Below are 23,282 nucleotides of genomic sequence, written 5' to 3'. Positions count from 1 at the left end.
TGGCAGCAGCTCATGTTACTGGTTATAGTATACCTGAAGTATTTGAAGCTTGCTCTACTGCCTCATTTAGAATTCTCAAGTTTATCTTCTGTATTTTTCTTCCTATGACCATGCTTTAATCCTGTAATAAATGTTGTTGTTTAGTCAACTGTCCGAAGACAGGTTTCAACCTCACAAATGACACCAATAAGATATCACTCATGAGGCGACTAAGCCAGGAGTTAATGGGGTAAGTTGACGAGTTTTTTTTCCCCCTCTATTGTATACATCGCTGACTAGTAACGTATTGTACTAATCAGACCAGATATGTACAAACAATTGTTCTTCCTCTGAGACATATCGTCAGGTAGGATGTACTGCCTGTAAATCGATGTACAGTTTCCCTGAAAAAGGATGAGACGATTGAATATTCCTAAGTCTCAGATGTGAGACACTGCGCATGATCGGAGACCAGAGCACCGATACACAAGATAACGAATATTGAGTTACTTAAATTCAGACTATTTGTTTTGTTACTAGCATCGTTCCGAAATTCACTTCAAAAACTGCAAAAAATATGATAATATTACGTAAATGAAAGATAAATATATACATAAATCGTGTAGTTAAATCGACAATGGACCTTCATGACTAGATTGACACTCCACACAGAAAGGAAAGCTTTCATGTCGTTTCAATAGCTCAGACGGTAAGACTTCTGCGTGTTGTGTAGAAGAGTGCGAGTTCGAGTCTTAGTTTATACAACGATTTTTTTTGTGTAAATAACGTTGAAATAGCTAAGTAATGTTGAAACAGAGTTTTACAAAGTCCTGAGATAAAGTGTTAATGATCGCAAACAATACAAAATTACAAGTTATAATATTATAAACGTTAATCTAATGAATGCAGTTATACACACACATATACAATGTAAATGCATATATATTAAAAACTAACAATTAAAATGAAATTATAAAAATATATATAATAATAGACAAACTTTTACAAAGGTTTAGAGTCCTTAGGCTATGTAATTTGTTGAGTAATTATTACAATATTTTATTAATAGCTTTCCCATATGTGTAAGAAATGCACTCGCACAAAACAATTTTTGTTAAAAGTATGGCTTTAGATTATTTCATTCTCACACCTTCAGTTAATTTTAACTATTTTATCTACGTGTTTGCAATAGTGTTTAGTTTAGTATGCATTCAATTTTATTCATGTTATGATTGAATGGAAAAGCACTGTTGCAGTTATTGACTAATTACATATGAAAATGAAAATGAAATGAAAATGATTAGCCTAAAAAATGTCCCGTTAAGGGCAAAGGCCTCCTCCTATAGAGGGAGAGCTCTATTTGTCTCACGCGGTGAGCTACTCCGCGTACGAGTGGAATTGTTCACTTGGTTCACATTCTGCACACTTTGGTATTGTTCGCTTGTTTCTGTCGCACTGGTTTTAATCGCTGTTCACTTGTCTTCTTATGTTTCTCCAGTCTTCCCTACGTCTTGCTCTGCTTGACCAATGGCTTCCTACTCGTTCACTGAAGAGGTCGGCCCATCTTCGTCTTGGTCTTCCGGGTGATCTCTTGCCAATGCGGGGATCCCATAGTGTGACTTTCTGCGTCCATCTTTCGTCTCTAAGTCGTGCAATATGGCCTCCCCACTTCCATTTGGTGTTGGTGGCTTGCAGTGCTGGATCTTTAATTGCTGCCATCTTTTGTAGCACTTCGTTTGGAACTCTGTCCCTCAGTGATAAGCCTAGTATCTTTCTCAGCATCTTTCTTTGGCATATTTGGAGACTGTTACGAAGTTTGGCAGTAAGAGACCACGTCTGGCACCCATATAACAGTACAGGAGTTACGCAGGTCTCCAATATTTCTACTCTGAGTTTCTTGCTGAGTGTTCCCTCCAGTATGATGAACTTGAGACTCCAGAATGCCTTCCACGCGAGAGAAATCCTTCGTTTTATTTCCTTCTCTGTCTTCTGATGAAAGGAGACTAGCTGTCCTAGGTATACGTATTCAGATACGTATTGTAGTTCTGCACCATCAATTATTATGGGTGACTCCGGCCCGTTCGACATTACTTGTGTCTTGGTCATATTCATCAGGAGTCCTGCTGATCTGCTGGCGTTGCATAAATCTTGGAGCATTGACTGCAGTTCTCTGGGTGATTTGGCGAACAATACGACGTCATCAGCAAACCTTAGATTATTTAGTCTGCTGCCGTTGATGTTTATTCCACAATTTCTGTTCCAGTTCAGTTTGCGAAAAATGTCTTCTAATACACTTGTGAATAATTTTGGGGAAATTTGGGTCTCCTTGTCGCACTCCTCTTTTGAGCCCGAATGGTCGTCCTTCAATAATTACATATATTAATACTAATTATTAAATGCATCTGTTAAGTAACCAATTGCAGTATCTTTTGCAAAATCTTGAATGTGTAAGTTGTCAATAATATTTCTGTACTATATACTATAATACGTTAAAAGAATTTGCAATAGATTTGGGATCCTCTACTTTATAATCATTGGTTTTTAGTGAAAAAATATTTTCTTTCTTAGGATATCTACAAGTTTAAATTTAATAATATTCCGAATAGATTTAATTGCATTATCTGAATTTTGTACTTTTCTATTCAAATATATTCTATTTCCCTCTTTCATAATTTTTGATAAATTACACTGTACTCCTTGCAGTATTTAAGAACATGAGGATCATTACATTGCAACTCATTACATATAGATTCTTCTTTTTAATACATGAGATTTTGAAGTCCCTGCGTTATCTACATGTTTTTACTTTTGAATTTTTTCACAACATTGAGTGGAGAAAATCCACTGAAGTGATTATGAAATTAAGTGAAAAATGCAATACATTAACTCTTAATATCAGTAGTACCAGTATCATATACGTTTTTCCAAGATTCATTTTGTAGACATAAATGTAAATAATCATTAGATACAACATTTACGATCCTTTCTTAGTTTTTAAATTAATATTTTGAAATTGTTCAGTGACATTGGAAACACTTAGGATTTGTTTATCATGTTCAGACAAGCCATTGATTATAGGTTCTGTCGAATACTAATTCAGTCTAATTCTGTGTACAAAACATTTATCAATGGCTGTGCTACTTCAGCTTAGATTTAATTTGATTAGTTCCGCAACAGTTGGACTTCCTGTTATATCCTGTTATTTAGATATTTAATTTAGGGTTGATTTATTAACTCTTACTATGCAAGATGCCTCTTATTTCAATAATTCTATATCACGTTAAATAGTCATTGTCTACACTAAAGTATTATCGTCATCCCTCATTTCTCATCGTAATGGCGAACCGACGTGACATGAGACAGCGAGTTATAGCTCTAGTTGAGGCTGGATATGGGGCTAGATCTGCTGGCCGTTTGGTCGGTGTTCCTGGAAGTACAGCCGCGAGGTGGCTTATCGTTACCAAAATTTAGGGGAGGTCGAAAATCGCCCTATTCCTGGGTATCCGCGGATTTCTTCATTGGAAGAGGATGCTCTCTTATTCGAGACAGTTCGACAGGACCCCTTTCTGACTGCTAACGAAATAAGAGCAGTATCTAACTTTCCCGGCTCTTCACAGACTGTGATCAGCAGGTTGAGGAACCGCGGTATTAGGAGCCGGAGGGCTGCGCAAATGGAAATATTGGGGGAAGCACAAGCTGTCGACCGTTTTGCCTTCGCTACCAATCGAGTGGATTTCGATTGGAGAAATGTAATTTTCTCCGACGAAACAACCATCTCGAGTGATTACGAAGGTCCTGTCCGTGTCTATCGTGAGGATGGTCTCCGACATGACCAGCGCTATGTGCACCGACGTGAAAGATCGGGGCGCTTTAGCATATCGTGTTGGGATGGATGTCTTACGATGGACCTGGCGTTATAGAAGAATCTATGGCCGGTTTAATGCGGGAACTTACGAGCACATTCTGGAAAATATATTCCTTCCCTCCGCCCGAGAACGTTTTCCCGAAGGAACATTGCTCTTCCAGCAGGATAGCCATCCCGTGCACTATGCTGCAAGCATTCAAAGATGGTTTCAAAGGAGACCCGAGATCGAAATCATTAATTGGCCTCCGAAGTCACCTGATTTGAATGTCATCGAAAATTTATGGGTGGAATTGAAAAAGAGAAGGATAGTCCCTATGCCCACCGACGCCCTCGAAATCGAGACGAATTGTGGGATCAAGTTGTTGACACCTGGGAAGATCTCGCCAGGGATCAGAACTTATTTCACAATCTCGTGACATCCATGCCGGATCGACTTAGATCTGTAATAGAAGCTGATGGCATGTGGACAAGATTTTAAGTTAACAGGTCCATTTTTGTTTCTTATGATTTTTGTTTGAGGAAGAATACTTTTAACTTCCAAGTAAGTTTTATTTTTTTTTGTCGAGGTTCAGCCAACTTGTAAAACCCAGAAATTGGGCATAAATTATTCCATATTTTTCGACAAATTAGACAGTCGAGGAACTCTGAACAAATTAATTACACCTCAAAAAAAAAGTTTTACCCGGGATCGAACACGAGACGTTTCGGTTATACAGCGGAACCAACACGCTACTACATGAGCTACCGAGACAAGACAGTGACAGCAGCAGTCCAGAATGTAGATCCCTTAGCAGGCATTTGCCATTCGGTACAGTGAAGCAATGATATTTTGTGACTCGAGCTATGTTGTGAAATCCTGGCCTTAAATGGCAGTCTTCTTCGTGATCCTTATTCTGGTCCTTGTCCTTGTTGTGGTCCTTACAACAATTCTTGTACTATTTCTCATGTTATGTATCGTTACGTCGATATCGAGTGAACCGCGCTGTAGAACTTTAACTTCCGACGACCAAGAATCGTCTCATTCTTTTTAAGGGTAACTGTACATATCAGGCAGAACCTCAGTCAGAGGTATTATATTTGTAATAAAACAACTTAGATAATTATTGTGCTTAAATCTTGTTTAGTGTTTGTATATTTTACATACAGGTTGTATCCTTCTGGTTTATACCGTTGCTAAAGCATTAGGAGGACGCTATAGTGAAATTTCCAAGTTCCATATTTTTTAGGTGTTCACAATTACTACAATTTGGATAACTGGTATATCTGGTTAAGGGAAGGCATAGGTGAAATTAACCAAAAAAAAAAAAAAAAAAAAAAAAAAAAAAAAAAAAAAAAAAAAGGAATTTTTTGTTTTTATATTATTAAGTACAATCTCTCTAGATTCTAAATCTCATTTAGTTTTCGTCTTAGTGGCCATTTAAAGTATTCACAGGTATGTCAGATGTAGAAAACACTAGTTGTAATTTAAAATTTGTTTTTCTCGAAAGTTTTTACATTTCTCAATATGTAAAACATTCCACGTGATGGAGATTTAAAGCATTTGGCTTCAAATTTTCAACGTAATTATACTCACAAAATACAACCCTAGATCATATATGTAACAGATATGTCGGGCTTATAGGCTTTGAGGTTAACAACTTTTGTCAGGTTTACTACGCTGCCATCTAGTTGTTACATAAGGAGTCACGTCATAATTCCCATTTGAATTGCATTAGCGACTGTGCTGCCATCTCGTGTTCGTTTACGGCGGACGGGTGGCGATCCTGGCGGTTGTTCTCTTCAAAGTGCTGCCGATTTTAACGTAGCGAGGATACATATATGATCTAGGATACAACTAAAAAATTTGTTATATGAATTTTTTGTATAGTCTACACTATATACATATATGATCTAGGATACAACTAAAAAATTTGTTATATGAATTTTTTGTATAGTCTACACTATATTTCGTAAGTTTATAAACTGATAAGTATGAATAAATTATAAAAGATAATAATAAATAAAATTAGTATTCATCGAATTCAAAAATTTTATTTTTGAAACTAATAAAAATTGAACAAAATCATATGACAAAATTGTATACAAATATAGAACGAATAAAATGCATATTTTTAAAAAGTGAAATACTTCTACCTTCATCGTGTGGAAATATTTATACACAGTAATACGTATATTTCAAATAATGTAAAAAAAGAAATATTTCAGAAATTGTTACACTGACTATTACACTTGTCCTACTTCATAATACTTTTGACCACTAAAACGATACGAAAGGACGTCTTTCAACCAATCATGGCTCGCACAATTTTATGGCTTTCCTAGCTTTTGTTTAATTTTATCGCTTCCCTAGGATTTGTTTGTTTTTATCACTACCCTAGCGTTTGTTTCTTTGTTTGCCAACATTTCAAATTGCAAATTCTTTACGGTACCATAAAACATGCTATGCTATTGTCATTTGTTTACAGCATAGACAGTTAACTGAAAATGGCGGCTCCGTTCAAACGTTTTGGTGAAGCTAACATTAGTGAAATAGAATTTCAGTGAGTCAATTAATATTTTATCGTAGTAGAGTACTTTACTTCTCCTAATCTTCATATACTTTCTTCTAATCGTGTAACAGTCAAATCCCACTCGAGTTTTGATTTTCTCTAGATAAATCAAAACCTCTAGTGAGATTACTGTTGATAAAATTGAAAATTGTGCCACTGAATATATAGTAAAACTTTCAGCTCATTAGTGTCAAAACTGTAGAATTTAGAAATTTCACCTATGCGTTCCCTTAATAATGACAAATGTACAAAATTTCATCCGCCAACGATAAATGGTTTGCATTTTATAATATTGTATTAAAATATTCAATGGCTTTATATTAAAAGTCACTACGCTACAGTTTACATTATTCCTATCTGATATTCACTTTACATGGATCTTTATATACATGGGATCACAACTTACCCTAGGGTTTTACTGTAAAATTAATTAGTAAATTATTAAAATTTATTATAAAAGAATAAAAAATAAAAATATTAATGATAATAAAAAAAATGCCTAGTAATTTACCGAATCACTGTACAGAAAAACATAATAGTAATGTTTGTTTCAATGCATATAAAGAATCATACAAATGAATATCAGTTAAAAATAATGTAAATTGTGGCGCAAGGAACTTCTCGTATAAAGTGATACAATATTATATTGAGATATTAATAAAATAGAAACTACTTATCATAGAGGAATTAAATTTTGTATATGTGTTATAATTAACCACATACACCAGTGATAAAAGTTTTGTGAATTTACTCGTAGCTTTAAAAACATGGAAGCTTTGAAGAATTTTTACTCTTTCGCCTTATCATCCTGGCGTTAAACATAAATACTGTAGACCTAAACTGTATCCCAGTTATACACGTCTTCACGGTAGAAAGGAATATAAAATCTGCATCTGGCAACACCTATACCAATATAATAAAACTGTGACCTAAATGTTTCCCTTATTTTCGCTTTTGCAAAATTAGTTGGTGTTAACATAATTAACTATGCCATTTTTGACATTTTTGTTTGTATATCTGTCTCTCCGTCTGTATCGTGGCAGAACAGGTTTATATGAAAATTGGAATACTGAGTAAGTTAGGTTCCATAAAATACATATTTCAAAATAATTCTGGCGCAACCGACTTACAACAAGCTAATTATTCAGTAATTAATAAGTAGAGCCCGGATGTTAGGCAAAATGCCTTTTTTTTAAAACTGAGTGTATGTATGAAAGATCTATTAGAGATAAACACATTTCTACACATTTGGAAACAATAGACCCAATTTTTATTTTGCCTTTTTGTCTATTTTATCTCTCGTTGCCTATTTTAGGGTTAAATGCCTTCTTTTTAGCCTTTTTACGTCGTTATTCATTTTCTATATATTTTTAATGCGGTTTAAAATAAACCGCACATAAATTATATCAAAAAAGCAAAAAAATAACGGTTGTACAAATTAAAAATGTATATTCACCTGTACACACCTGTGGAGTAACGGTCAGCGCGTCTGGCTGCGAAACCAGGTGGTCCGGGTTCGAATCCCGGTCGGGGAAAGTTACCTGGTTGAGGTTTTTTCTGGGGTTTCCCCTCAACCCAATACGAGCAAATGCTGGGTAACTTTCGGTGCTGGACCCCGGACTCATTTCACCGGCATTATCACCTTCATTTCATTCAGACGCTAAATAACCTAGATGTTGATACAGCGTCGTAAAATAACCCAATAAAATAAATATATTCACCTCACACAAATATTTGCTGCGAATCTTATTCTTCAGCAATACATATATTTCCAAGAAGTCGTATACTTTTCTCCTCTACCGATTCCATCTTTTATGTCACTTAAGAAAGATGTTTGAACAATATAACCCTCAGGTCACTTCGGGGTTTACTAGCGAAAGAAAGGGGATGAGGGAAGTATTAAAAGCAAGTCTCCATGTTTCGTTACTGTTGTCGCTTGCACGCACAATCACGCGTACTTTGAAGCCTCTAATCCCTTCCCACACCCCTCTTTTTCAGATAATACACAGTCGGTTTTTCCCGATCTGTGAAAGAAAGTAGAGACAGTCCTTCTGAAATAAGTTGTTTTAAGTTTGCTCCAATCACTTCAGTAGAAGTAAAAGTAGAAAGATTTCTTTTCCACCATGAAAAACGTTCTCTCTGATAGCCGGCTCACTATGACAGTTGACAACTTAAAAAAGCATCTTGTTGTGACATGTAACCAAGGGAAGTGAATACCGTATGGGATAGTTTATTAAGTATTTGTCTGTTTCCTTGAATAATAAATGTCTATTTCACTGCCTATTTTTACTATTTTAGTGCCTATATGCCTGCCTATTTTAACCAAAATAAATGCCTAAACATCCGGGCTCTAGTAATAACAAAGCTGTATTTGAAAATAGGCCTATAATAGATTTAAGTCAATGATATTTATTTATAATAATAGAATAAATGCGCACAAGTCGTGCATAAGGTTGTTAAGCTACATAAGGTACAGATTGAACTTAGCACTCTGTTGCTCACATTGTTTGTGCTCAATGTTCTACCGAGGATTTCCCTCTAACTGTTCACCTTGTTCATTATTCACAGAATTCTAGAGCCCGGACGAGAAGTTATGGCACCAGCTCGAGGGACGCATTTTAGTTCGTTTGCTTGGACTCGCCCTCACACTCAACTGGAGGGGTGTTGTGTTAGTTGGTTACTAGCATTCCGAGTGTTCAGATCGTTCTGCTACTACCGCTATTGCTAATACTGAAAACATTGTCCTTCTGACCGCCCTCATTATGGCATTGTCTAAGGTGTGAAATCATAGAGTAGTTCATAGTGAAGGACATGATATAGCATAACAATGTATGGAAATTCATGTCAGAAGAGGTTGTAAATGGAATACCAATTCTATTGAAAAGCGTGTGTGCAAGAGTACTGGCTGCCACTGGTATTTCAAAGCGAACCTTGGTAAGAATCAGGAAAGAAGGGAAAAATATTGAGGCAAGAACAGCAGATTCTTTCTCCAGTCCGGAAAAATCACAGCCGAAGAAGAAGATTGTTGCAGCTGTAGACAGTTTTGATGAAGTCATAAGAAGACTCATCTATAATTTCTACGCTACGCATAAGCAGAGGCCCACTCTGTATCGCTTCTTCCAAGAATGGATATCAGTGTATGATTATGTGAAGAAAGTAGAGGACAATTACATTGAAAGTGAGCACGTGATGGACAGTATTTTGGAGAACATTTCCATAAACTTAGGGACATCTGATTCCACCACAGATCAGTCGTCTGATTCGGACGGAGAATAAGAATATAAACATGGCATAGCGGGCGTAATTCCACTAGGTACCTTCGGACTCTTGAGTAGGAAAGTGGTGATACTACGGTAAGACGAATGTTTTTAGAAAGAGATGAAACGGATGTGCCTGCCGCTCTGAGCTTGAGAACCGTAACCCAAACAACCCCCACTCCTCTATACCTTATTTTATTTCAAGGAGTGCAGTTCGGTGGCTCCTTTGAACACCCACTTACAGATTTATGACTTCCTACACAAACATCTGTGACAATTCCATCCTGTCCCCTCGTCCCAACATTGCATAGATGCCACAATCCTGATGACCTTCGAAATTATGCAGTGAAACTGACGGGATTCTTGGAATTCGGAAAAGATGCGGCAACTCTGCGTCCACGTGGATTTGACGGGCACCTGTCAATTCTTCTGAACGAGGGTTGTGATTGGTTACTAACAAGAGAAGACAAGATTTCCTTCACAGTAAGGAAGACATTTATTTATGACAACCAATTAGTAGGGGGCAGTAGAAGGTCTGTCGGCAAAGTCCTTTCTATGAAACTGCATTCCATGAAAAAAAAAAATAGAGTATAGCCTGCTGGCCGGCAATTTAAAACTTCGCGCAGGTTGGTGCCATAACATCTCGTCTCGGCTCTACCAGGGATTTCATTCGTTTTTTGCACTTGGTTACGTGGTATCGGTCACACGGTTGCTCGCACAGTTCACACACACAGTTGTTCCCGGGTTCGTGGAAGCACTTGGTCTTGCATATTTTGTGGTGGTATCCATGTACCGCTATTGAGTTCACTAGGTGTCGGAGATCTTGATATGCGTCGGTCCAGGATGTTTGTCATGGCTTCTGTTGTCTAAAAATCCAACCATATGTCCCTTCTCTTTTTCTCCCTTTCGTGTAGAAGTTTCTTTGAGTTGTCGGTAGATGGGAGCCTCATACGTAGGTCTTCTATGAAGAAGGGTTCCCTGGCGAGTTCGTATGCTAGCCTCGACTTTGTGTATTTGGAGATACCCAAGGTGGCTTTCAGAAATCGTGACTTCACTGCTTCCAGAGTCATTCAGTCTTTTAGGCTCAGCTTTTCCCATATGAGGTCTATTCCGTAGGTTGCGATGGGAACTATTTTTGCGTTGAACAAGACCATGGCGGTTTTGAGTGATATTCTGGATATCGCCTGGATGTCATACATGGCTTTTGTGGCTGCTGCTGCTCGGGATTTTATGTGTATTCTAAATGACCTGGCGGTGGTTTGCAGAGTTAGACCCAGGTATTTGAAGCTGTTAACTGCCCTGAGAGGGTCTGATCCTATGTATATTCTGTCCTCCTTAGCTTCTCGGCCTCCGTTGCGGAATGTCATCTGTACAGGTGCGGCTCGTCCATAAGAGCTGCGGAGCTGCAGCACTCCCTGCTTTGACAGGAAAATAAAAATAATATTTACTTTAATTTTTAGAAGAATTGTTACAGCTTTTATTGGTAAATTGCTTTATATTTCATCTGGCCGGGAATATGTACTATTATCTTATGCATAATCTTTTTGCGCGTCGACTGTATTGGAATTGACATTGCATTCAAAGTCGTCCTGGGATCTGCAGGATGGTCAGCTCATAGAGAGTGTGTCTTGCTAGGTCAGGGGGTAGAGAGGTGAAGGGGAGCAGAGGAAAACTGCCGTTGTTTAAAACCCATTTTCGCTGCAGTGGTTGCAGAGCCAGGCAACAAGAGATCTTTCCTCTCCTCCCACACCGCTATTCTCTATTCCCTTGAAACTTAATGACAATTTTTATTTTCTTTTCACGTACTTATTGTTGTAGAATCTTATCGAGTTAATATAACGAAATTAATATTCTCTTTTGCCTTATTATTACGTATATATCCAGCCTCCAGCAGAACCTAATATTTGCCTTAACTCAAAATGATTGCACGAGTAGAATCCTTTTGATATAGCACGTAAAATACGAAAAAAAACTTCTTTTCCAGTTTTAGAAAATTGTTGACCATCAGTATATCTGAGTGTTGCTTTGGTGTGACGTCTTAATACCGTAACTTAACCAGTGCAAATGTGCAAGCATGAGTGTGTGTGAATTACAGAATATTAATTTTATTTTTCCCTTGCGGAGAATATTGATGTAATGAAGTGAAATTAAAGGGTCGTCCGTTACCCGACTTAAATCTTACTTAAGCTTCATCCAGCCGAAATAGTGTATATATGTAGGAAGTATTACAATGAAATTTACGCTAAGCATTTGTGGTTACGTGGTTGTGAACAAAAAAAAATCTGTATTTTGTTTTCCTTGCCTCCTCTTCGGTGGTGATGCTGCATGGACTAGGAGTGGTGTGACAGATTTAGGACATTTGCCCCTAAAAAGCAAAATGCACGAATCTTCGCAGTCTCACCTGAAAAATGTTGTTTCATTGGCTATGTTACGCAACTCATACTGCTGTGCAATTAAATGAAACGAACAGAACAAACATTCTCAAACATAATCAAGAAGTGAGAAAAAATCGTGAAATTATTTAAAAAAAGAAATTGATTGTATCAAATTTTGTGGCCAATATGAACTTCCCCTTAGGGGACAGGATGAAAAAGCGATTCGAAGAACCCTGATGTGTTTCGTGGGTTGCTACAGTTCGTGAGTAATCTAAACGAGGCTCTCAAAAATCATTTGGAACATGTCACTGTTTAAGGTTATTCTAAGACAATTCAGAATGAACTGGTAGATTGTAAGTTGAGTGTCTGCCGATCTGAAATTCAGACTGAAATCGATGGTATTACTTTTTCTTAGGGATTAGCAAATGGTCCCACAGACATCTCCCAACTAAGTCAGGAAGTTTTGGTTTTTCGATATGTAGTGCATTTATTTTTGTCCTATACTTATTAGTAATGGTATCAAGAAGTGAAATTTGTATGTACCGAAAGCTACTGCAGCTCTCCCAATCCACAAGTTCACGAGCCGTCACTGCATCTGTACCGTTTTCTCCATGATATTTATTTATAACAAGTGGAAAGAACCGCACGGATATGGTTAGTTCTACATAAAAAAAAAGTCGAATCGTTGGACAATGTGTACAAAATTGTCTGCTGCACCGCTGATGCTCACAACGTGGGCACCGGTCCAACATGTCGGGGGTAATAATGTCGTTCTTAATATACAAAGTAATTATTTCCGGAACATTAAATTTTACTGCTTATTTACCATTAACATGTCTGCTTGGTTCCTTTAAACAGTTGTTATCGAGGAATCACATGCTCTTAATGGGTTACTCGTCATTTCAGTTCCGAGCAATCACATCAATTTGAGAGCTTGGGTACTTTTGTTTCATCTAAAGCTTATGTAGTTTGAAACATACTTTTTCTTTTCAAACAAAGAGTAAAAAGCATACAGTAACCATTCACAGGGTGTATAAATTCACAGGAACTTGAAAATACGAGTATTTTTCGCTTAATAAACGTGATTCCTGACGACTAAACTCACACTTGCTTACAAATGGCTTTTGAGGAACTCGCAGGTTCATTGCCGCCCTCACATAAGCCCGCCATCGCATCGGTCCCTATCCTGTGCAAGATTAATCCACTCTCTATCATCATATTCCACCTCCCTCAAATCCATTTTAATATTAATCCTCCCGTCTACGTCTCGGCCTCCCCAAGGGTCTTTTTCCCTCCGGACTCCCAACTAACACTCTATATGCATTTCTGGATTCGCCCATACGTGCTACATGCCCTGCCCATCTCAAACGTCTGGATTTAATGTTCTTAATTATGTCAGGTGAAGAATACAATGCGTGCAGTTTTGCGTTGTGTAACTTTCTCCATTCTCCTGTAACTTCAACGCTCTTAGCCCCAAATATTTTCCTAAGAACCTTATTCTCAAACACCGTTAATCTCTGTTGCTCTTTCAAAGTGAGAGTCCAAGTTTCACAACCATACAGAACAACCGGTAATATAACTGTTTCATAAATTCTAACTTTCAGATTTTTTGACAACAGAATAGATGACAAAAGTTTCTCAATCGAATATAACACGCATTTCCCATATTTATTCTGCGTTTAATTTCCTCCCAATGACGCGTCCTCAGGTTGCGGATAGAGGAGATGGCCTCCGGATATGGAGGGTAGCTGCAAATATATTGAATAAGCAGTCGTGGACACCCGATAAAGGATGGTCCTCCAGCTTTGGGGGTCGGGCGAAGGGCTAACAACCCATCACCGTAAAAAACAGCTTGTTACGAATCCATACAATAAGCCTCGGAATGGGACTGATTCTCTGGCACGACCTCAGCAAAGGAATAAGGTTATGAGATTTTGTACGTGGAACGTAACTAGTCTTTATAGAACAGAAGGGGTAACATTAGTAACAAAAGAACTAACTAGATGTAAAATAGACTTAGTGGGAGTACAAGAGGTTAGGTTAGATGGGAATGGCATATCACAAATACGAGATTACTTGTTGTATTATGGGGAAGGAAACAATAATAACAAATTAGGAACAGGATTCTTTGCTCATAAAAGAATAAAATCAGCAGTAAAAAAGGTCGAATTTACTAGTGACAGGTTATCGTATTTAGTACTTAAGGGTAGATGGTGCGATATCATAGTTATAAATGCTTACGCCTCTACAGAAAAGAAAGACTGAACTGACACTAGTTCCCAAAATATGATGGACTTTAATTACTGCGTTATTTACAGTTCTGCTAAAACCAGTAGTGTAGTGGTTAGTGTGCTGCCATTGTTTACTATCCCGAGCAGCTTTGAGTATTACAGTATCTGGAACGGATTTGGAAATGTGAAGATGGTACTAAGAAGTCACAACAATTAGATTAATCCGGTTCATTCACTTAAAAAGAAAATGTGCTTGCAAACATTAGTTTATTAATATGAAATTGATCGAAAATAAGTACCGACATCTATTTATAGCATTAAAATCGTTGTTAGATCTACAGTGGTAGTATTAGGACATTACGGCAGTTGATTACACCTTACACCTTCTGCATTAGTGCCGTAACGTTACTGGAGACTTTTTTTTGGCATATTTTCTATATTTTTAATTTTCGATAACTCGCATTATCCCTTATGCACCTCGAGATATCGAGGTTTGACTCTATATTCCTTATAGTATGTTTAAATATTTCCTTCTTGCAGTTTCTTGGATGATTTGGACCGTCTAGGAGCCAAAGAATACCAACCTACGGAGCAAGATATCCTGCGGACAAGAGTCAAGACGACAGGAATCGTCGAGGTTCACTTTTCCTTCAAAAACTTAAATTTCAAGTAAGTCTCAAAATATTTTATTACCAAAATTCAAGCGTATTTCTGAAATACATCATCTTGGTTATTGTCTTCTTTGAATATAATTCATTAGAATATGTTTAATATCCTTGAAGACATGAACTAACAGGCCTTTCTAATATTTATACGAGGGGTAGTCATAAAGTTTTAATTATCACCTCGAAAAAATGAAGCTCCGACCATGAAACTTGGTGATGGTGTTAGTCCTTTTCTACATATTCACCCTTCAACGCGACACATTTTTCCCAACGATGGATGACTTGACGGAGGCCCTGGTTGTAGAAGTCTGCATTTTGGCTGTTCAGGAAACGTTCCACCTCAAAAATCACCTCGTCATTCTGGAAATGCTTGCCACGCAATGGTTTCTTCATCCGAGGAAAGAGGAAGAAGTCACTGGGTGACAAAGGAGCAAAGCAAGCAGTGGAACACGTGGATTCACCACCGCCGAAAAAGGCGAAGACCCAACCATCATCGGGCAAGGTGATGCTGAGTGTTTTTTGGGACATCCAAGGTGTGGTGCTGACAGATTATGCTCAGAAGGGCCAAACCATCACAGGAGCATACTACCGAAATCTCCTGACGAGGTTACAGGAAGAAGCGTCGCGGGAAGCTGTCGAAGGGGGTCCTTTTGCTTCATGACAACGCCCCAGCTCATTCTGCACAGGACACAGTCACACAAGCCGCTTCTTTAGGCTATCAAATTTTGCCTCACTCCCCGTATTCTCCTGATATGTACCCAGTGACTTCTTCCTCTTTCCTCGGATGAAGAAACCATTGCGTGGCAGGCATTTCCAAAATGACAACGAGGTGATTTTTGAGGTGGAACGTTTCCTGAACAGCCAAAATGCAGACTTCTACAACCAAGGCCTCCGTCAAGTCATCCATCGTTGGGAAAAGTGTGTCGCGTTGAAGGGTGAATATGTAGAAAAGGACTAACACCATCACCAAGTTTCATTGTCGCAGCTTCATTTTTTCGAGGTGATAATTAAAACTTTATGACTACTTAGTACTATTGAACTCCGTAAGCATTTGCACTGAGCGTTGATGCTTACAGCTCGATTATTTAGTCCTTACAGCTCAGCGACGCGAAAGAGGGGAAGTAATAGTAGTAGTGGGGAGAGTTCCGGAGTAGAGATAAGGGCGAGCGGTCCCTAAAAGAATGCAGTACAGCTCAACTGTACCGGTAACACAACGCTATACCGCATGCGAGACATCCGATCGCTCTGACTGCAGGCAACAGACTAACCTGAACATCCCTTGGCGTAAGTTAATGGACTCGCCTGACCCGGCGCAGATCGCCTGACTGTCAGGACTAAATAATCGTACTGTACTTATATTTATGCGCTGCTTCTCGCAATTTGTGATCGGCCTTTCATTTTGATGTGTCTGCAAGCATACCTTTAAGAACATGTAAATAAAATTGATGTTGGAGTGAGAATGAAAGAACATGCTATTTAAGTATGAATGAAGAAACCCACAAGCATTCATTATGTTCATTGGGCTTTATCACATTTTTTTTCTCACTCTCCTCAGTAATAAGTAGAGTCCTGCGTTTGGTTACTTTGAGTGCAAGTTAGATGCACATGGATCATACTAACTTCGCTTGCAAAGGAGGGCTCTGACTCGTGTGCCAGCTCCGTTTCGTTTCGTGTGTTACATCTGCTTATTCGTGTAGGGCAGTATAGGCACTGAACATTGAGAATGCTACTCACCTACAAAATATACTGTCACGTGTACTTAATAACAAACAAAATATTTATTCAAAGCCATTTTATGTACAGTAGCGGCAAAAAAAAAAAACCGGACCGACCCTTGTAGCTGATTTCAGAGCCTTGTTCACTCCAGAGCACGATAGACTGGTATCTAAGACTTTTGTGGTTCGAATCTTGCCTGGGAAGGAAACTTTTTTTTGTTCCTTATTCAAATTTATTCTCAATACTTTTCTATTGCAGGTAAAATTCATGTTCTGGGAATAATAAGTTAATTAAGTAGCAAAATATCGCTGCAATCGAAAAGTATTGGGAATAAATAAATAAAAGAAACAAAAAAAAAGTTTCCTTCCCAGGCAGGATTCGAACCACGAAAGTCTTAGTTACTAGTCTACCGTGCTATGAGTACACAAGGCTCTGAAATCAGCTACAAGGGTCGGTCCGGTTTTTTGCCACTACTGTACAACAGAAGATTATTCTCACAATAAGTAAAACGAATCTACATTCTGGATAGGCCTACTTTTTTGTTTCACAATATTTTTTCACCTAAAAAGTAAAAGCTAATGCTCATTATTTTTCGCCTATATACAGAGTCTTGAATATTTAAATTGGATTTTTTAAAATAAATATAGGCTATGTATTTTATCAAAGCGAAATGAGTTTAGAAGTAAATAAGACTATAATTTATTGAAAGAATTAAAATTTTAATATTCACAATTAGAAATAAGTTAATATTGTCTATATAAAATATATTTCGACCTGATGTTTCAACTTCTGTTCATTTAAAAATGTTTGTAGGTTGTTTTTGTCTCCACGTATTACCGTCTCTATTGCCAGATTACAGAAATTAATTATGAATAGACCTACTTGTCTTGTTGTCTCTTTAGTTTCGATGACACTTATACAGAGTGTCTAGAATATTGTAAATATAACTGCCACTCGTTTTTAGTCAACCGTATGACTAAAATGTTAATGATATGGCGGTCATAGTTGGCAGTTTGATTTACTTTTATAATGCCATTATTATATTAAAAGCCCCAAAAAATCCATGAAATCACTGGCATATTCTTAAAATTTTGTATGGAATGATCAGCTGTGATTTTCGAACTACAGTCACAGTCAGAACTGCCGACAAACCTGTCATAGCGACAAAATCACAGGTCTTCAAATCACACCCCACCACTAGTGCTTATACGAAATATAACACAATAAAATAATACCGACGTTGTCGTTGTTAGTATTTTTAACAACTTATTTCACATGTGATTGAAAAATGTATTGAAATATCATATAGACCTATAATTCATACCAAATTAAAGCGATTCGAAACGGGCAATAGCCATTTCGAACCCTGATGTAGAGTCGTGCAAAACTGGTTGCGAAAAATAGAAAGTATAATATTGTTATTGAACGCCTGGCGCTGTAGTCAGTATGCAAAGCTCTTCCGTCTCGCGGAGTGTCTCAGGTTCGGTTTAACGAATATTCTAGTTGTTTCTCACTCTTTGTGGATGGACGGCAAGGGCAAACCACATTGAGCTATGCAAGACTTCCAAGAGTCCTTGCAAGGATGTGATTATCATCGTGTAGGCTTACCATTTAATTGATATAATTCTTCCTCTCTCAGTACATTTAATCAGTAAATAAATCATCCATCGTCCATCCATTTATCGGCTCATTGATTCATTTATCCATCGCTTCATTGATTCATTCATCCATGGATTCATTGATTCACTGATTGATGGTTCATTCAGTCTTTAAATTTATTCATTAGCTGATTCATTCATTCATCCAGGTATTACAACAAAATATACATCGTGGAAGTGCAAGCTTTAGAGCTTGGGAGTGCTCTTGTTTATATCTTTTTAAAAATGATTTATTAATTAAATAATAATACATATGCTTATAGTAATTAAAAGACGTTAAGAATTGCTGTTTTGGAGGTATACATTTTGAGCTTAAAGTGTAAATGTTACACTAGAATGTATGTACTTATTTGCTCTTATATTTGGAGAGTCCACTGCAAGAATGATGGATGTCATTTGGAATACATTTTGCAGGAGAAGCAATTGAAAGTTTGAAATGCTTAGCGCTCAAAGCATAACTGTGATTTTCCGATCATTACTGGACAACGACTATCAGTGTTAATGCCATATAACTCTCTATGTACATTCTATATGTCTTAAGCTATGCATTGACAGTCTTGGTTCATTTTCGACAAGAAAGTGGCATCCATCATTCTTGCAGTGGACTCTTCATTTAGTAAGTAATTGTAATTTATTCTATTCTTGCGTATCTTTACATACCAGATTTCATATTATACTTCACACTTATTTCCTTTGTTGTTACCGGTGTTCATTTATCCATCTATATATTAGTGTAATAAAGTGTCTAATCAATTTTAGGTCTATATTAAGCAAATGCATTTTTTAAATTACACATAAGATAAATATCTATTACTGGAGGAAAATTTATTCCGGCACCGGAAATCGAACCCAGATCGAAGTTCGGCCGGCACAGTGAATCGGGTCTCGGCACAGCTGAGAGGTCCTGGGTTTGATTCCCGGTGCCGGAACGAATTTTTCTCCAATAATAGGTATCTACATGTTGACTACTTACAGAAACTAGTCTTGATTATTCAATAAGGATGGCGAGGCCTCATAATATGTGAATATACATACAATAAATTTTCTTCAGTTATTGTTACTCCGTTTGTGTACTCAGAAAATGTCAGTGTTCTGTCTAGCCTGCAAAACATCAGGAGCAACCGGTTGAAGGTGGAACATTCGGTCGTATGCACCCTGACCGGTCGAATGGAAACCGGTTGTAAGCGCTCTTCTGTAGCTCTCTACCTTTTATCTACATTTTAAATATTATCTGCAGATTTATAATGATTTTTCCATACGTTTACGTAAAAATCTCCTTAAAAACTTTGTGTTGGATATGCAGCGATTTAGTTCTGACTCATAAGTTAATTTTAAAAAATCTGAACTGCTCTGTGATGTGAAGCAAGTTGAGGAAGAAACTGCCATACTCTTGACGCAGGAAGGCAAACCTGTCTGCGTAAAGTTTTTACTGTGTACTGTATGTAGACGTGAAGTTATGTACTTGTTCCTCACGACTTCTGATAGGACACTTCTGTGCTCGATGGGTATCATTATCCTAGTTTTAATTCACGTCGCTCAGGCGTAATGACTTGTAATTGTGTTGCAGATTGTTCGATGTGGGTGGCCAGAGGTCGGAACGAAAGAAGTGGATCCATTGCTTCGAAGATGTAACAGCGATCATATTCTGCGTTGCCATGTCCGAGTATGACCAGGTCTTGCACGAAGACGAGACTACGGTAAGTGCGTCGCACCTAGTGACGGGTAAATTCCTGGCAACTTTTCCATCGAGAATATTTCCTGAAAAATGTCCAGTCACAAATGAAAAAAGTGTTAAAATTAAGTGGTATCACTGAAACACACTGAAAATTGTGTTACACAGGAAATCATTTAAATATGGACAAAGATATCTTACGTTTCTTTAATAATTATTAACTGTTTTACAACTTTACACAAAATATCCCGTTTTTCAGTTGTCAGTAATTTCATTGCTATTTCAGATTCGAGTTAAAATACACAGAATAATACATAAAAGAGCTCAGTCTAAAAGACTCCTCAACAATAATAAACATACTTACTCTAAGTACAAATTATGAAATAATATCGTAACTGTTTAAACGTTTACGATCATACTAATAAACAGTTTATAGTTTTTATACGAGACTTATGCAGAGTTGAGACATAAAACGTTACTAATAAACCATGCATAAGCGATGGATGTATAAACAGTCTGTAACTATACATGGGGATTGCTTTGCAGTAATTATATACACGAAATCCGCATTGTTTAAGCGTTGTATATAGAGAAAAAAATGGCCGCTCCTCTAACAGCTGTTCGTATCGATTGTCATTTTATGATGATGGTTGATTTGTATCCACAGAAGAACAAACCAAAGAGCACAGAATAATTAGAATAATATTGCTGTAGCTGTACTCTTTGACTAAAATATAGCGTGGTAATCGATCAGGCTCAGTTGTACTATCGATACTTATTGCGGCACACTAGCGCGCACTATCTGATGCAATAGAGAATCTCAGTTATTATATTACCTTTCATAATGAAGTAATGACGAAACTATGACGTAGCTGTGTAACAGTTGTATTGTTATACTCGACGTATGTAGTGATTATTAGTAAGACATTTACACATGTCGTATAAGACGGTTAAACGTCTGTATAAGAGTTTTTATTAGTAAGACTGTTAGATAGAGGATAGTTCATATTACAGAAGCAAATCTTGAGGTAGTTTTTGTCGAAACTTGAATTAGATTTTTTACTAAGGTCATAATATTGAGCACCAGTAACTTTATAAAGAGGTCCATAGAATTTTTCTCCAACAGTAAGCAGGTTATGTATTCGGAAACAGGGTTAACTACTAATTCTTTATGCAGCTGGTTATTTCTAATAACCAAGGAGTGTTGACAGGGAATAAAGTCCTGTTATAATAATACATATTGAAATATGTTTAACAAAAATTAATACAATGCTCAATGATATTGTTGCATATTGTTTTATTGCAAATTTATTACGTATCCGATATATATTTTTTTGCTGAAAATTGCTGCGTATTAGTTTGTTGTAAACTTGTGTTATAACTTAACACAAAAATAAATTTTACCACCTCTGTAGTGTGGGTGGTTAGCATCCTGGTCTCTTACTCAGAGGGCCCGGGTTCGATTCCCGGTCGGGTTGAATTTTCTGGTTGAGGTTTTTCAGGGTTTTCCCTCAACCGTAAGGCAAATGCCAGGAAATTCGGGGCACAACATTCCTGAATATCACCGCCCTCATTCATCACCGAAATCATATTCATAACAAATCACTAATACATATACAGTCGCCATCTAGTTCACAACAATAGAACAGTACTCAACAATAGTACACAGGCCTTCGGATTTCACCCAAAAAGATTAACTCGCAATATGACCAAAGATGTTAAAGCGAGTATAAATAACAGCGAGAAAAAAAAATAAATTTGCATATTTCTTCAGAAGTTTGCAATAAAATAACATGCAACAATTTCTTTGAGCTCTGTATGTTTTCTCATGTTCTTTGATTTATTATAGGCATACTCTTTGTTTCTGTTAGAATGCGGAAATATTCATGCAATTATTGCCAATAATCTACAGGTCGTAGGTTTCCGTTGAGTTGTAAGTTATAACCAGAGACCGGAATTTTAGGCATTATGAATCATTAAAATAGGCAGGCAAAAAGGCATCATGAATAGCTAAAATAGGCAGGCAAAAAGACATAAATAGTTAAAATACGCAATAAAAGGCAATTACAAAAACCTTGCACTAGACCCACTACCTTGCACTTTCCACAAAGGGATTTCGGCATCAAGAAAAGCCATACATAAGTCGAATGCAAATTGAGATTTTCGACTCGATGTTGCAATTACTGTTGGTAGCAAAGAAATCTTCTTCCCAGTAGCCTTGGAAAGTGCATTTTTGTGTTTGGTTGTACTGATATATTGCGATATGAAATATTTAGCTAGCTACAACAACGTCGCAATGAAAAGTGGAAGAAAAATAACGTTAGACCCGCACTCATTGTTGCCTTGTCAAATAAACACAAGCGATAATTAAAACGCTTACTGTTATACTGTTCTCCAACCAGGAGATAAACCGTGAGAGGAATGTGCTTACTATTGCGTCATCTATTGGAGCGAAGTAGATAGATATAGTCGCGACGCTGTTATTCCCGGCGTGACTCCTCTTTGCTTACGTCTTAGGAAGTGAAGGCTCTATAAAGTCTAGGTAGGTAGTATCGTTCGCCATTTTTGTTCTTTCGTTGCCGAGTTACCACATGAGGAATCTATTTGCCACACCGTTAAACATTATCATGTCGTAGCTTCTGTGATAATAAATCAAACGCACTGTAATTCAGCAAATAATTGAGCGGCAAATAACGTCCTCGTGTGCTTTCTGCGAACGCCAACGAAAGAGCCAAAATGGCGGGCGATTATATTAAGTATTTATCCAGCCTTAGGAAATGCTTAACGTCTTCACCAGCGAATCACAAGACGTACATGTTTAAATGTAGCCGATATGCAACGTGATTGGCTGCCGGAAATTAGAGCGACGGAACTATAATATTAGAGTTATAACGACAGTTTAAAAATCATGCGCTCTCCTGCATATGTTATTTCCTTTATGGAGGGATTAAAAGACCAGGAGATTAACAGTGATCTAATTTTGTAACTAGGGTAGTATAAAATGTTTATATCAGTGTTATGGTTTGTGCTTTGAGAGATAGCCAATAGAGATACGAGTAGCCACGTGTGTGACCTTATGACATCTTATGACATCAACATTCATTCACAGCATCACCCCGCTTCGTTTCATTCCCTGGAGACTTTCTCGTGGTTGGAGTACTGTTCTCCAACCAGGAGATCAACCGTGAAAGGAATGTGCTTACTATTGCGTCATATATTGGAGCGAAGTAGGTAGATATTATCGTTATGACGTCAGTTTAAAGACCATGCGCTCTCCTGCATATGTATGGAGAGATTAAAAGACCAGGGGTGCTA

General features: G+C 37.4%; 1 protein-coding gene across 4 annotated transcripts in view; it reads left to right on the top strand.

Annotated features, from left to right (window-relative positions):
* The window catches only part of Galphao (G protein alpha o subunit), a 571,293-nt gene that overhangs the window by 449,344 nt on the left and 98,667 nt on the right, over positions 1-23,282 (top strand). For all 4 annotated transcript variants that reach the window (XM_069831369.1, XM_069831367.1, XM_069831370.1 and 1 more), the window contains exons 5-6: positions 14,797-14,925; positions 19,863-19,992. In XM_069831369.1, the coding sequence (XP_069687470.1) occupies positions 14,797-14,925; positions 19,863-19,992 (259 nt within the window). The remainder of the gene's footprint in view (positions 1-14,796; positions 14,926-19,862; positions 19,993-23,282) is intronic.

Source organism: Periplaneta americana, chromosome 7 (genome assembly GCF_040183065.1).
Source record: "Periplaneta americana isolate PAMFEO1 chromosome 7, P.americana_PAMFEO1_priV1, whole genome shotgun sequence".
Taxonomy (NCBI): domain Eukaryota; kingdom Metazoa; phylum Arthropoda; class Insecta; order Blattodea; family Blattidae; genus Periplaneta; species Periplaneta americana.
Note: the sequence above shows the minus strand (reverse complement) of the source record. Positions and strands in the feature narration are given on the sequence as shown.